The sequence below is a fragment of the Pelophylax lessonae genome (genome assembly GCF_965119305.1).
Source record: "Pelophylax lessonae genome assembly, chromosome: 2".
Lineage (NCBI taxonomy): Eukaryota > Metazoa > Chordata > Amphibia > Anura > Ranidae > Pelophylax > Pelophylax lessonae.
Window position 1 is genome coordinate 471,989,516 of NC_138769.1, and position 16,148 is coordinate 472,005,663.

At 42.8% G+C, this 16,148-nt stretch overlaps 1 protein-coding gene across 1 annotated transcript in view; it reads left to right on the forward strand.

The window, feature by feature from the left end:
* Positions 1–16,148, forward strand: part of COL4A1 (collagen type IV alpha 1 chain) — a 120,761-nt gene that overhangs the window by 68,741 nt on the left and 35,872 nt on the right. Inside the window, exons 23-24 of the mRNA XM_082244772.1 lie at positions 5,829–5,942; positions 15,684–15,851. Coding sequence (XP_082100898.1) covers positions 5,829–5,942; positions 15,684–15,851 — 282 coding nt within the window. The remainder of the gene's footprint in view (positions 1–5,828; positions 5,943–15,683; positions 15,852–16,148) is intronic.

Here is a 16,148-nt window from a genome sequence, read left to right on the forward strand (position 1 = left end):
GTACCCTAAGCTAATAATCCAGTAGTGTGTGGTAGCGACGGAAACAGTCACCGTGGCAAAGACCAGGACAGTCGGGACAATAATTCCGGGTGTCACGCCTAAATCCGCGCTTGCTGCAGACACGGCATCTTTTTTGGGGGTATCTTTGTTTAGGGGTACTCGGGAGGTATTGCTGAAAATGCCTCTCATGCAGCCAGCTCACTGCATCTGGTTGGGGAAGTTGGACAGGAGCACCAGCTGGATACAGGAGGGCTCTGATTATTTCTTCTTGGAATTGAAAGAAGGATAATGTTCCGGCAGACGCTTTGTATAAGACAAAAGCGTTGTAAACAGCCAACTGAAATAGGTATACAGACACTTTTTTGTACCAGCGTCTGGCCTTACGGGCAATTAAGTACGGTCCCAACATCTGGTTGTTGAAGTCCACCCCTCCCATTTTACGGTTATAGTCGTGGACACAGAGGGGCTTCTCAACAACAACACCGGTGACCGTAGTAATTTGGACTGCCGTGTCTGGGTGAATGGAGGACAGCACGTAAACGTTTCGTTTGTCCCTCCACTTCACTGCAAGCAATTCCTCGCACCTCAAGCAGGCTCTCTCCCCCGAGCTCAGTGGGGCATTCACTAGCTGTTGGGGGAAGCCCCGGCGATTAGATCGCACGGTGCCACAAGCGCCAATTTGCAATTGAAAGAGGTGTTTAAAAAGTGGCACACTTGAATAGAAATTGTCCACGTACAAGTGGTACCCCTTTCCAAATAAGGGTGACACCAAGTCCCAAACTATCTTGCCGCTGCTCCCTATGTAGCCTGGGCAGTCGGGGGGCTCCACAGTGCTATCTTTTCCCTCATAGACACGGAAATTAACTGTATAGCCTGTGGCCCTGTCACAAAGCTTATACAACTTGACCCCGTATCTGGCACGCTTGCTGGGGAGGTACTGTTTGATAGCAAGGCGACCAGTAAACTTAATCAGGGACTCGTCAACGCAGACATCTTGTTGGGGGGTAAACAAGGCTGCGAACCACTGATTGAAGTGGTCTATGAGGGGCCGAATTTTGTGGAGCCGATCATATTCAGGGTCCCCCCGAGGACGACAGAGTTCATTGTCGTTGAAATGCATGAACCAAAATATTTGTTCGTATCGAATCCTGGACATAGCAGCAGAGAACACGTGCATTTGATGAATTGGGTCAGTGGACCAATATAACCGCATTTCATTCTTTCTTGTAATGCCCGTGTTGAAGGAAAGGCCCAGATAGGTTTTAAACTCCTGAATCGTAATAGGATTCCAGGCGAATGGTCTGGCAAGGGGTGAATTTGGGTTGGCGGCGATGAATTGTTGAGCGTACAAATTTGATTGGTCCACAATAGATCTGAAAAGATCTTCAGTGAAAAACAGCTCAAAAAAGTTTATGGGATTAAAACCAGCTGTTTCCACTTGGATTCCGGGTTGGGCGGTGAATGGGGGAAGTACTGGCGCTGTGGAATCTGTGGGCTGCCAATTAGGATATGCCAGTGCTTCAGGGAGGACACTATGGGCTCTACGGGCCTGTCTTCGGATACGCGGTGGCTGCGGGCCACTACTCGTGCTAGCCACCGCACCAGCTTCAACTGCACTCAGGTGACTCGCCACGTCACCAGGTGATACTGCAGTGCTGGTTGAAGGTCCAGGATGTACTAGGCCGCTCGTGCTTGCCAGTTCACGAGAAGTGTGAGCAGCACTAGTACTGGCACTCTGCTGCATACGAGAAACTCCCGGTTCTTGCAACTCAGCAACTCCAGAATGGGGTCGGGTACGCCTGACCCTAGCAGGGACCCCTCTGTCGGAGCTATCTGTCAGGGAGCCGTTGCTGTCATCTGGTTCGTATATTGACCCTGATTCTGACAGTGAGGCTTCCCCATCGCTCTCACGTGCCGTGCTCAGTATTTCGTAGACCTCTTCACCACTGTACCAACGTTTTGTCATTTTAGTAACTAAATTTACCGGTACAGTAGTGCGACTACTAGGTAATAAAAGCACCTGGTTGTCGAGGACTATTTGGTCGCTACAAAAAAAAACTGCTAGTGCTAACAGAGATCAGGCCTGACTCTGCTAACGCAGCGGTTTTGTGTGATTTGTGTTTTTTGGAAGTGTCAGTAATCTATTGATTACTACACTTGCCTGGGTAAGGTGGTCTGGGCAAGGGGGCTAAACGCAGGTGCTAGCAGGGATCAGTGCTGATTGTGCAAACACTGCGTTTGGGGAACACTAAATTATGGGGACGCTAGTATAGTTCTGATCAGATCAGATATTGATCTGTTCAAACACTATACTGGTAATGGAGGTGTGTGTGTGTGTGTGTGTGTGTGTGTGTGTGTATGTGTGTTAAGGCCCGTACACACGTACGGATCGTCGTCATACAAACGTCGGCGGACGAAAGATCTGCCGATTGTACGCGTGTTAGTATGGTGCCTCCGACAGCTGTCTGCGCACAATCCGCGGACAAGAGTCTTTCTTGCAAACATGAAAATTTTTGTCTGCGGACACCAGAACGGACGATTGTTCGCCTGTCAGTACAGAAATCAGCCGACAGACCGCAGATTTGCAAGACTGGGCATGCTCAGAAAATAAAAAACACAGGGAAAGTTAACCATTACATGACATCACTTCTGCAGTCAGCTGAAGTCTGCGGACAAAATTCTTGTGCTGTCCTTGTGCTGTCTTTGCACTTTTCAACAGACACCGACATCCCGGGGAGAAAAAATGAACGTTTGTATGACGACGATCCGTACGTGTGTACGGGGCTTTAGTGTACTTGACTCTAACTGACGCTAAGTAACGGTGGTGTAGTGGGACCCTGACGCTAACTAGCTAGCCTAAGTTGTGTCACCCGTGACGCTAATACAGTGATCGGTAATCACTGTATATAGTGAACACTGTGACAGGGAAGTGAAGGGGTTAAACTGGGGGAGATCAAGGGGTTAAACCTTTATAGAGGATAGATGGCGGGTGGCCTAAACCTATTCGGGCCTAGCGCAAGCGCAAATTAGGGTCACAAGTGACACTAAATACAGTGATCAGTAGTTATCTGATTTACTGTATATATTAGTGCACTGTGTTATAGAGAGTGAAGGGGTTAACTGGGGAAGATCAAGGGGTTAAAAGTTTTTTAGGGGATAGGTGGTGGGTGCCCTAACCCTATCTGGGCTTAGCGCAAGCGCAAATTAGGGTCACTAGTGACACTAAATACAGTGATCAGTATTTACCTATATACTGTATTTAGTGCACAGAGTAATAGGGTGTAAAGGGGTTAACTGTGGGTGATCAAGGGGTTAAAACTTTATTAGGGGATAGGTGGCGGGTGCCCTAACCCTATTTGGGCCTAGCGCAAGCGCAAACTACGCTCACAAGTGACACTTATACGGTCTAATACCACTTTAATGTAAAAAATGTATTAACTTGAAGGACAGAAACACATTAACCTTCCCAATGCCTGCTTTTCCCCATGCATAGGCTAGAAGGAAAAATGTTCAATAAAATATTCATAATAAATAAATGGGAGTGTATCAAATGCATTTAAAAACAATAAACAATCCATTTATATGTGCAATTAGTATAATAGACTGAAAGTAAAATGCATGACATCTAGTGTTAAAAAAAAGATGGATTACCAGAAACTGTAATTTGACATAAAAGTAACATAATGCTTGAATTTGAGAGCTACAAAGAATAAAAAAAAAAATGTAAAAAGGAATTAAATTAAAAAGAAAAGTCATGTTGGTAAAAAGAGTAGGACAAATCCCTACAACATTCTTTCAGTATATTAAATATCATAAAGACAAGAATTAAGCCTGAAGGCTTCATAAAAATGACAACACGAGATTGTTACTGGGGAGGAACAAAGACAAAGCAATTGTATTAAATGTCTTTAGTGGCATGTATATAAAAGAACACAGTGGTGCAGATGCATAACATGAGTATGAGTATAGTAATAACTAGTGATGGGCCGAACACCCCCTTGCTCGGCTCGCACCAGAACATCTCGAACAGGGAAAAAATTCTAGCGAACAGGGAACTATAAAAGTCTATGGGACATGAACATGAAAAATCAAAAGTCCTCATTTTAAAGGCTTATATGCAAGTTATTGCCATAAAAAGTGTACGGGGACCTGGGTACTGCCCTGGGGGACATGTATTAATGCAAAAACTTTTTTTTTAAAACAATCATTTTTAAAGGAGCAGTTATTTTAATGATGCTTAAATGAAACAATAAAAATGAAACAATCCTTTAAATATCGTGTCTGGGGGCCCCCTTAATGTGCCCGTAAAGTGGAGCATCTGTACGATGTATGGAGCCTGCTGCAGCAATACTGACATCTGTAAAGGAAAAAATGTAATTTAAATTTGCTCACGACTGTAATGTATTGTCGGCACCCGGCAATACAGATAACAAAAAATGAAAAAAAAAAAACAGCGTAGGGTCCCCCCCCCACCAGGCCCTTATCCAAGCATGCAGCCTGGCAGGTCAGGAAAATGGGACCCCGTGGGCCGCCAGTGTAAGGATTGTTGTAGGTTTTCCTAGGGGACAGGTAAGCACAAGTGGGAGTGTTCTGTATTTACCACTTAGCTACTTATGGGTGATATAAGGATATTGATACCTAAGGGCAGCACTGATCAAGTTATGGAAACTGCGGTGTACTGTGTATAAGGTTTGATCAGGATGGGGTTAGGGTGAAAATTAAAGTAAGAGCGAAGCTTCCCATGATGTGTAGCGTCTTCTGGGTGTGTGTAAACTGTGTGATTATTAAGGAAGCCAGTGAGCCCAGTCAAGTTTCACAAATTAACAATTTGTGTTATCTGGGGGCTGCCGGGGATGAGTGGTAAGGGGGAGTGGGAAGGTGATAGTTCAGGGTTTTTGGGGTGTTGTGGAGTGTCCAGGGAGTGGAAATGGGAGGGGGGAGGGGAAAGAGAGAGCGCAAAAAAAAGGGGGGCTGGTAGGGTGTTGGGGCCTCCATTTTCCTTCTTCTTGTGCTAGGGTTTTGATTAATCTCTGGAGTTGGTGATATTTCTCTGTTGTGGGGCAATGATGAAATGGTGAAATAATGCCAGCATTGATTGTAACTTTTATTCTCCAAGGTTGCGATCCTCGCTCTTTCATTTATTTATCAACGATAACGTTTTTGGAATAAAAAAATACTGTTTCTGTAACAAAAAGCTATGTAGAAAAGTAAAATCTTTATAGTTTGTCTTCAATTGATAGGCTGACCCAGACACAGGTCCGCTGATAGGGGGGACCACCGGTCCTCTTGTAGAGAGCCCAAGCACACAGGGGGGCCCACACAGGGAGGGGGATTATTGATGGACCACAATTGCAGAACTCTCCCTCCAGCATCTGGTTTCTCCCCCTCTCCTTGCTGCCATCTTTTATCTGCCGAGACAGCTTTATTCTTTTTTTTTTGGGGGGGGGGGGGGGTGTCAGGTAGTCTATAAGGGGCCCTGCGATTTCTATCAGCAGCCCTGCCTAGAAACACTGGTTGATTGAGCAACTACATGGCGATTGAGGTTCTGTTTGGAATAATGTAAAGTTATGGATTGGGAGAATCAATGATAGAGAAATATTGAGTGTCCTTTTAGACCACAGACTTAATACCAGCACGCAATGCCAATCTGCAAAAACCAAAGATTTGAGAGGCAGAGACATTATTTTGCATCTATAAAAAATATTACAATGCCCTTACTTTGATCTTTATCACAGAGTCTCTACAGTGGTGACACATGGTTTATATTCTCTACAGCTTTGTATCTTTGTTATATGTTGTGGAAAATAACATTTATATTTTTCCTTAAGGTGATACAGGCCCTGCTGGAGCAACAGGCATGAGAGGTAATCCTGGTGCACCCGGTATTGGTCCACATGGAGAACCAGGGCCTCAAGGACAACAGGGATCTCCTGGAGTTCCAGGTAACTAAAATATTTGTAGTGAACAGCTGAATGGTTTTAAAAGATTTTTAAGGAATAAAGGAAATAGAATGTATCTTTCTTACTCGAAAAAGGCCCACCAATAAGTACCACATTATACTGTCTATAATCCAGCATACAGATCCCTGATGTGGCACCAATCTGCTCCTAGCTGAGACGGTGTATTCCTGTCCTCTTACTCCACTATCCGGGGAGCACTTCCTAGATATTTTAAACTTCGATCAAGTGACCCAGTCACCTGAACTTATTTACTATCTATTACACTTCATTCTTTTTCCCTTAATTTCCATACAGCGATTGAGCATATTGTAATAAATAAGGTTAGAGAGAGAAAGAAAAAAACACTTCCTGTCGTGTAGTAAAAGATGTACTATTATTAAAACAGAATAGTATTTCACTAACTCCAAAATAGCTTGACAATTTAGCACGGTGGTCAACAACCTGTAGCTCACGATAGATTGCTGTCAGGTGTAGATCGCAGTCAGGGCTTGCTGATCTGCCATTCCATAGCATCAAACAGAGTGTAATGCATGGAGAATACTTGTAAAGTTGGAGCTGTATTTGAGAGCAGGAGACGCATAAGCCAATGTCTTCTCTGTAGTGCTGGCTCCTGTCCCATGCAGAGTGATACCAACTGCACTCCACCTCTAATCCTAGCTAGCGGTCTCCAGAGTGGTGCCAGCAGCAGGAAAGAAGAGATCTTCAGGTCAGTCTAAAGCAATACACTGGGCATTATAGTACAGGGCTGCTTTCACACTGATGTGCTGCGGTTTACCCACAACGCTGGGGCAGTATATGTGCAGCTTTCCTGCGGGTTTGTTGAACTTAGCAATAGGCTTCTGTTATATCCTGCAAGCATGGTGCACTTTTAGAAAGTGGACCACACCTGCAGGATATAAAAGAAGTCCATGGCAAAGTGCAGCTATCCCAGGAAAGTCACAAATGCAAATGTGCTTCAAACGCAATACAGGTAAACCGCAGCACATCAGTAGGAAAGCAGCCTTATAAGGGAGCTTTAGAACGGTAAAGGTTAATTTACATTTGCTGTTTGGGGGGGGGGGGTGGTAAAGCCACCGCAGCAGGAGTTATACACCCTGCCATGGTTGGTGGCCACTCTGCAAGTGCCCTGCAACTTTGTGCAGTACAGCAAACAAGGAGTTAAAGCCGGCAGTATTGTGTTGCCTTCCCACCATCTGCTTTAACCCCTTAGACCCCACAGAAGCATACAGTTGTGGGGCGCTTGTAGACTGGCCCCATTTACTTGAATTGGTTCCAATTGGCAGGTGGTAGCACCCACTAAAAGCAACAGGGGGTTTAATTCCAGCTGCAGCATGTGTACACCTTTGGTTGTTGCCTCAGCAGCTCAAGGCGGTAGGGATTGGGGGCAGTAAAACACATCACATGTGCAGGAGGCATTGCTGCTCCTCTGAAAAGTGATTAGAGTGTGTATGACAGGTGGTGAGGAGGCGATATGTTGCCTCCTCACCACCTGATATAAACCCGTGATTGCCATGCAATGCACATAATTGCAACACGGTAGTACGGCAATTAGAGGTTTAAATTAGGTGTGAGGAGGCAACACTGTGCCCAGTGATCTTTGACCTCTTCCATGTTGTTCAGGTAGATCTCCACCTCTTTAAGGTTGCCTACCCCTGATAAAGCATTTATATACTTTGAGGTTGATTTACTAAAGTAAATTAGGCTGTTCACTTTGCAGTGGATTTATTCTTAGCTTAGTAAATGTGGTGAAAATGCACTTTGCAAAGTGTAGCACCCTCTTAGGTAGGTGCTAGGAAAACCTATAAAGGGGGCCCTGCCTGTTTATCATGGGGGCCTGATTGTTCAGCTAAGCTGTCATGTGTTTCCAGGTGTGCCTGTTGAGCTTGGGGAGTCTCCCCACTGTGTCCAATGAGGGCTCTTATTGGACGGTGGAGGAAACCCGGCCAATAGCACACCAGGGCTTGTATCTATCCCAGAGGGCAGAATCAGCCACAATGCATCCTGGGAAGGGATATAAGTCTGAGGGGAGCACATGACAGGGTGTCTTTGGCGGGAAGCAGAGTCCCAGGGGGAGGGTGACGGCTGTCTCTCCTCCTGTCAGCGGTAGTGAAGGTGTCCTTGGCGATCGGCCTGAAGGACAGAAGGTTGAGCCTAGCTGCAGAGAGGGATCCAGTGTGCTGAGGACTGAGTAGAGCTGCTGGGGCAGAATTTTCCAGGAAAGCAGTGTCGTGAGTACTGTAAACTGCCCAGGGGTCTGCCTAGGATAGGCGACCACTCCAGAGGGATCCAGGAGCCAGCTAACTAGTAAAGGGGGCTTGGAAAGGGGGTGGCAGTGCTTAACCTCCCTGGCGGTATGATTATGTCAGGAATTACATACCAAAAGCGGTACAATTGTTTTCATGGAAATTTGGCGTTATGTATTATAGGCCTACAATTCTTAGTAATTACTGACTTAAACCTGACCAAAACAAGAGTCTAGTAGACATCCCAGATGTGATAAATTTGAAACACAAACACGTGAATTATAATCGAATCAATAATATTATTTTATTATTTAATATATAATATATATAATAAAATTATATTATTGATTAGATTATAATTCATGCATTATATATTATATATAGATATATGTGTGTATATATATACATATATATATATATATATATATATATATATATATATATATATATATATATATATATATAATATATAACGCATGAATTGTAATTGAATCAATAATATAATTTTATATATATATATATATATATGTGTGTGTGTGCATATATATATATATATATATATATATGCATATATATATATATATATATTTATATATATATATATGCATATATATATATATACCGGTATATATATATATATATATATATATATGCATATATGTATATGCATATATATATATATATATGCATATATATATGCATATATATATATATATGCATATATATATATATATATATATATATATAATATAAAATGTGTTTTGTGTTTTGTGCAATGTTTTTTTTTTTTTTTTTTTTTAATTTCCCTCCCTAGTTCCGCTCCCATGCAGCATTGCTGCTGCAGGGAACGGAACTAGGAAGTCATCACACCGACGGAGGGACGGAGGAGCGGCGGGACTCTCGGCTGGCGATCTCAGCAATGAGAGATCATCGCTGGATCGCCAGGATAAGGTAAGAGAACACCACTGCGCTCTCTGCAATCCACCCCGAGCGTGACTCGGGGTTACCGATCCTGATATGAAAAACCAACCCCGAGTCACGCTCGGGATTACCGCCTAGGAGGTTAAGCCCTGAAGATAAGTGTGTGTGAAAGAGGGTGCCGGTGCGGGCCCTGAAGTGTTAAGCAATGCAGCAGTCTTATATGTAGCTACCTCAGTGAAGAGGGGTAAAGGAAGCTTTAACTAGGACTTTGTGCCACGCGAAAGTGTCAGAAGTTAATTCAGAGTTAAAAGACAGCAAGTCAGCGTTAACCAGCATCATCCGGCGTTAACCGGCATCCAGCCAGAGTCAAGTCAGCGCTAATAGGCGTTTTTCAGTTGTCCCATTAAAATTGTTCATAGTTGAGCCAGAGGAGTATCCCACTCAGGGGAGTTGCTAGGTGGGAAAAAGACTATGGGCTTCAGTCCGAAGGTAAATTTGATAACCCCTCCCACATTTTAAAGTAAGTCCCGCCCAAGCTCCTCCCACATTTAACCTGCTTAGCGGTATCCCCGAGCGTGACTCGGGGTGGATTTTCCATGCTATTATCGGTATCCCCGAGTCACGCTTGGGGTAGATGTGTAGAGCGAGCAGCGGTGTCTCTTACCTTCTCCTGGCGATCCAGCGATGATCTCCCATTGCTGTGATCGCCAGCCGAGATACCCGCCGCTCTTCCTGGTTCCGTTCCCTGCAGCAGCAATGCTGCATGGGAGCGGAACTAGGGAGGGAAATTCAAACGTTGCACAAAACACAAACACATAACATTTATATTATATATATATATATATATATATATATATATATATATATATATATATATATATATATATATACATATATTATATATATATATATATATATATATATATATATATATATTATATATATATATATATATATATATATATATATATATATATATATATATACACACACATATATATATATATATATATATAATATATAACGCATGAATTATAATCTAATCAATAATATAATTTTATTATAATATATATATATTATATAATAAAATTATATTATTGATTAGATTATAATTCATGCGTTTGTGTTTCAAATTTATCACATCTGGGATGTCTACTAGAGTCTTGTTTTGGTCAGGTTTAAGTCAGTAATTACTAAGAATTGTAGGCCTATAATACATAACGCCAAATTTCCATGCAAAAAATTGTACCGCTTTTGGTACAGAATTCCTGACATAATCATACCGCCAGGGAGGTTAAAAGTAAGTACCGCCCAAACTCCACCCAATTGTAACAAAGGATTTGTGAAATAAAAAAAACACCCCAGCTGCATTGCATTTTCCTACGTCTATCTTGCAGTTTTCCTTGAAATTGGTATGTGTGTTCCAACCAGGCTATAACTATATAACTGTGAGAGCTTATGTGGATGATGCTATGGATGGAGCCTAGGGACAAGGAGCCACCAGTGGTGTCTACAAAGCCTTTGTAGACTCCACTGGGGGCTTCTTGTCCCTAGGCTCCATCCATAGCATCCACATAAGCTCTCACAGTTATATAGTTATTGCCAATTTCAAGGAAAACTGCAAGATGGAAGTAGGAAAATGCAATGCAGCTGGGGTGGTTTTTTTATTTTACAAATCCTTTGTAACAAAGGATTTGTAAAATAAAAAAAATCCCAGCTGTATTGCATTTTCCTACTTCTATCTTACCTCTTCCTGGAAAGCTCTGACTAGTGCACGATCCACTGCAATTCAAAGATGATCTGGCTTTCCTCCAGGATCCCAGTCTCTGTGCCTGCGGGCTTCCCTCGGCTCTAAGCTGAGCCCACGCACCGCTGCCGAATGGAGAAGAGGGTCAATTGTAGGCACTGAATCTAGAAGGAGGAATTTGAAATCCTACGTTGCCCGCGCTCTCCTGCAGTCACGTGACATCACTGGTTGCTAGATGCCAAGAGGCATACTAGCAACCATGTGGCAGCAGCGGGCCCCCGGGCAGGTTATGGCAGTAGAGACTTGGGGCTACTAATTTTCTATCACCAGCAGGAGACCCGGGGCTTTCTGGGGGACCACTCGGGGCTATAGCCCAGGTCAGCCCCCCCCTACCGACGCTACTGATCCCACTCATCCCTTCTCCCATCCAAGTTCACAATAAACATAAAAAACCCAAAGATACTGGACTGTTCCTTGTCTCAGTGCTCATACTTGGAGAACATGCTTAAATGTGCTGTTGTTGTTAGCAGTAACCCTGGCAGACCCATAACCAGCAAAAGGGCTGGGAATCCTGCTACAAAAGAATACCGAATCACCTGCAAGGAAAATTTAAAAATATATATTTTTTCCCTTGCACATGATTAAAGTGATGGAAGTTAACAGAGATTTAACTAATAAAGTGAAAATTCACTCACAAAGTAAATAGACCAACCTCCTCCATACAAGATGTTAGCTTCACAGTACTTCGGGGGGAGCACACACAAAGAAATATCTTTTTTCTAAGGCAGGCCAAAGATTTTCCAGTTCTCCTTCCTTCCACTGTGGGGATAGAAGGAAAGAAAATTCCCCCCACTGTTTTGATGGTAAAATCCCTCCAGCAAAGCTATTGTTTTCTTCCAGAGAGGAGCCTTCCCTGCCGGCAGAACACAATAAATAGCGTTGCTGGCTATAGCCAGCGGCACTAATCATTTGGGAAAAACCTGACAGGCTGGTTGTGCACAAGTCGATTAATAGACCGACTTGTGTACAATTAGGGTGCCCATACATGGATCGAAATTCAGCCAGTCCCTGCTAAACCGCCAGTGTTTCAATCCATGTATGGCCTGCTTAACTCCCCAATATACTCATTCTTCTTCAAGGAACAAGAATCATGTGTTTGAAAAGTGTTTGTGAATAGGAAAATGCATTGACGATGTGGTGTCAACTGGTGAGCACTTGCTGTGTAAGGGGAATACATTGAATCTGATACACTGTTGCTAAGAGATACAATTGCAGTGCACCCAGGAAATTGTAGCCAGTATTAAAAAGTTACAAGCTGGAAAACATACCCCAGATTGGGACATTTACATATTAAGATACTAATGCAACTAGAAACTGAATCACTGTATTACTATTTTACATAGATATATAGTGAGATGGACTTGAAAATTGCAATACCTATTTGGAATTGTCGTTTTGTTTATTCTAGGCGAAAAGTTCTTTTGACTAGTATTGGTAAAGTACAAGCTTGTTTAAAAGCAAAATTGTCTAATTTATTTAGGAGTTACTCATAACTAGGGTTGAGCGAAAACGGACTGTATTGTTCAGGTAACGATCGTACCGGACTTTTGGGTGTTCGGTACCCGGACACGGACCCGAACATTTTACTGTATTTTCGGGATACGGTCCGTTGTTCGGTAATTTATTTCATGTTTTGGCGCAGGCTGGAGATTGCTTTCAGGGAAAGAATAGGAATTCTTTAATCAGACAGCGATCTACATTGATTTTATTGTGTGGGGGTGCAGCGCACAATCTTTTTGCCCTGACCTGAGCCCAGTGAGGAGGAGGGAGAGAAAAAAAAAACTTTTATCAGTCTTTTAAGTGGGCGGCGTGCGGCGTGTAGCGGCCATTTAATACAAGCTCAGTGCATATGTGTCTGCTTAATCTGGATTTGAAAAAAAAAAAAGTTTTTTCCTTCATATTTTACTGTGACTTACAGCGTTTAGACACTGCTGTTCTAATCTGCTATTCAAAAAGCACCAATTTAAAGGGACAATTATTTTTCAGTTTTTCATGCATACTTTACCGTGACACTAACATACAGCATTTAGATACTGCTGTTCTAATCTGCTATTCAAAAAGCACCAATTAAAGGGGACAATTATTTTTCAGTTTTTCATTCATACTAGTGGAAGCACAAGGCGAAGGCAGAGGAGGAGGAGGTCGCCAACGCAGCCATGGCACCGCCAACACCTCAGAAGGCAGGGTTAGCATGTATGAAATGTTGAAAAGCTTTGTCGGCACGCCACAACAACCAGGACCACCAGCTGTTTTTTTTTTTTTTAAGCCCGTGGGGTGTGTGAACACACTCAGACTATGGTACTTACACTGGCTAACCTGGCTGAAACCAGGCAGCCCCGTACTTTAGGAGGCCTGCTGAAACAAACCACCCCAAGTATTAGGTGGGGCTCTCCCGAAGAGAGACCCCATGAGAGAGGGCGAACCAAGCCAGAAGGCCATATCCACCCCCTCCAAAGACTTTCAGGGACAGGCCCAAGGACCTACACCCTACTAATCACACTGTGCAAAATAAAGTGTACCGCCACAATAAAAAACACAGAACGTGAGACACACAACACAAAGAAGTGGGGAAAGGGATAGTGGAGAAGTGCAAGGTAGTGCCACGTTGCAATACTATGGCAGGGCCTTCGGCCAGGAATAAAAAATGCCTCTGGTCTTGACTCCTGACCAAAAGGCCCGGCCCTAGAGGCAGGTGTGAAAAACGTGTGTAGGAAGTGCAGTGTCCTTGGTGCCATACTCATAGTGTTGCCATCCTTAGTGAATTATGGCACCCCTGGACTGCCACTACAGGGGCACATACACCACAGGCTTTTCAGAATCCCTTTCCCTGGCAAGACCAGTGCAGCCCCGTCCCTACCAGAAGGCCTCAGAACTTAGACAGCTTTGGGAGAGCCCTGCCCACAACCAGGGACACATACCTTTTCCAAGGCCAGACTTAACCCAGAAGGGGGGAAAAAAAACCCTGCCGCCATCACCGTTCCTTGCCATATACCATATAGAGTTCCTTACCGTTCCTTATGTACTATACATGTACTGAATGACGGGTCTGCCCCCTTCAACTTCTGGGTCTCCAAATTGGGCACATGGCCTGAGCCTGCCCTTTACGCCTTGGAGGTGCTGGCCTGCCCTGCAGCCAGTGTATTATCTGAACGTGTATTTAGCAAGGCTGGGGGCGTTATCACAGACAAGCGCAGCTGCCTGTCCAGAGCCAATGTGGACAAGCTTACGTTCATTAAAATGAACCAGGCATGGATCCCACAGGACTTGTCCGTACCTTGTGCAGAATAGACACGTATACCGGCCTTACCCAGCCATTGTTGTATTTTTGATCTTTCTCAATCTTTTGGGGTGTACCCTAATTTAAAAAGAAATTAAAAATTAAAAACAAAAACCAGTGTTGGCTACCTCGTCCTCCTCCACCGCCGCTTCCACCTACACCGCCACATTCACAGCCACCTCAACCTCCTACTACGTATGGGCCTCATCCTCCTAGATCAAGATGATTATTTTTTATTTTTATGTTTTTTATGTTATTTTAAGTCATTTCCCTATCCACATTTGTTTGCAGAGCACTTGCCATGCACTTAAGAAGATTTTACTGCCATTTGCAGCCCTCTAGCCCTTTCCATGTTTTTTTAGAGCCATTTTAGTGCTCAAAAGTTCGGGTCACCATTGACTTCAATGGGGTTCGGGGTAAAGTTCAGGTTAAGTTCGGGCATGAACCCGGACTTTTTTTTTCAAGTTCGGCTGAACCCGGACATCCAGGTGTTCGTTCAACTTTACTCATAACAGATCTGATCTGGGCTGAACTTGTGTATAGTATCTTTATTGCAGCCTAACAATTCTCCAGGATTCATGCTGGGTATTGCAGGGAAATGCAATACAATAAAAGTCTTAGTATAATGTCAGGGTTGTTTTAATGTAACACTATAGAACAAACAGAAATCACACAAGTATTGCGTAACGCCTTCATAAAACCTTTATTAAAAATAGTAAAAAACGGTATTCACAAGTGACATGCAGTCGCTGTCTCTAGTGTGGGTCATCACTGATGCATTCCAAGGGCGGACTCTGTTCACCAAAGCTCTGATGAAGAGGGTCTGCCCTTAAAAGTAGTGGAGCATGCTAGAAACAGCAGCTACATAACAGGGTTTACTACGAGGATTTCTTCACTCTTTATTCTTACAGTGTGGGTTGAGCTGGTCTCTTGGATGTTATTTTATATGAAAAAAGAACATTTTGCAATATTTTTAAAGGTTTTATGAAGATGTCCTGTGATGCTTTTTTTTCAGTTTTTCTATAATATTTTATAAAGATTCTCAGTCTCAAAGTCATGGATAATATGTATTACAATTAAAACCGCAAAAAAAAAAAAAAAAAAAAAAAAGATCTGGAAACAGATATTTCAAAGTTATCCAGCAGCTAACCTGCTTTTTTTTAAAAAAATATCAACCAAAAACATAAATTCTGCAAAAACTTGAATCAATATTAATTGATAGGTGTATTATATTTGAAAATGCACCCTAGAAAAATGACATATTAAAATTTATATTTGTGTTTGCTGTACATTTTCACCAGTGTATTTTGATTTTAATGTTTTAATTGCTCATTTTAGTAGTATGACTTTTTCTTTGATGTTTAGTATGTGTGTATGTGATACATTTATGGTGTCTTTTTCTCAATTTGTCACAGACTTGAAAATTAGATGCTGTTTATTTAGCACCTAATATCCCCATGTAATATTACTTACAGGCCCTGTTGGACAGAAAGGAGACAGAGGATATCCTGGATTCCCTGGAGCAGATATGCCAGGACCGAAAGGAGACAAGGGAAAAGCAGGCATGCCTGGATCCATGGGTATGCCAGGTTTGCCTGGACAACCAGGCCAACCAGGAAAAGACGGGGCTCCCGGTTTTCAAGGTAACCTGATATTTCATACCGATCATCAGCTTGAACATCATGCCACTTATCCAATAACACCAATGATAAATCTTAGATATTATGTGTATATGTTCATTACAATTTTCAAGCTGGGTTCAGCTTTAAGCACAGCTCTACATTACTGTCAATGTTAACCAGGACTCTTTTCTCAGCGCAGTTTGCAAGCTAAATATCTGGAGAACTGGATAACGTTTTAATATCTTTATTTTTAACACGTGGAGCAGATCCACCTATTTCCCTTTCTTAAAAGACTGCTTGCAGAGTAAATAATTAGGG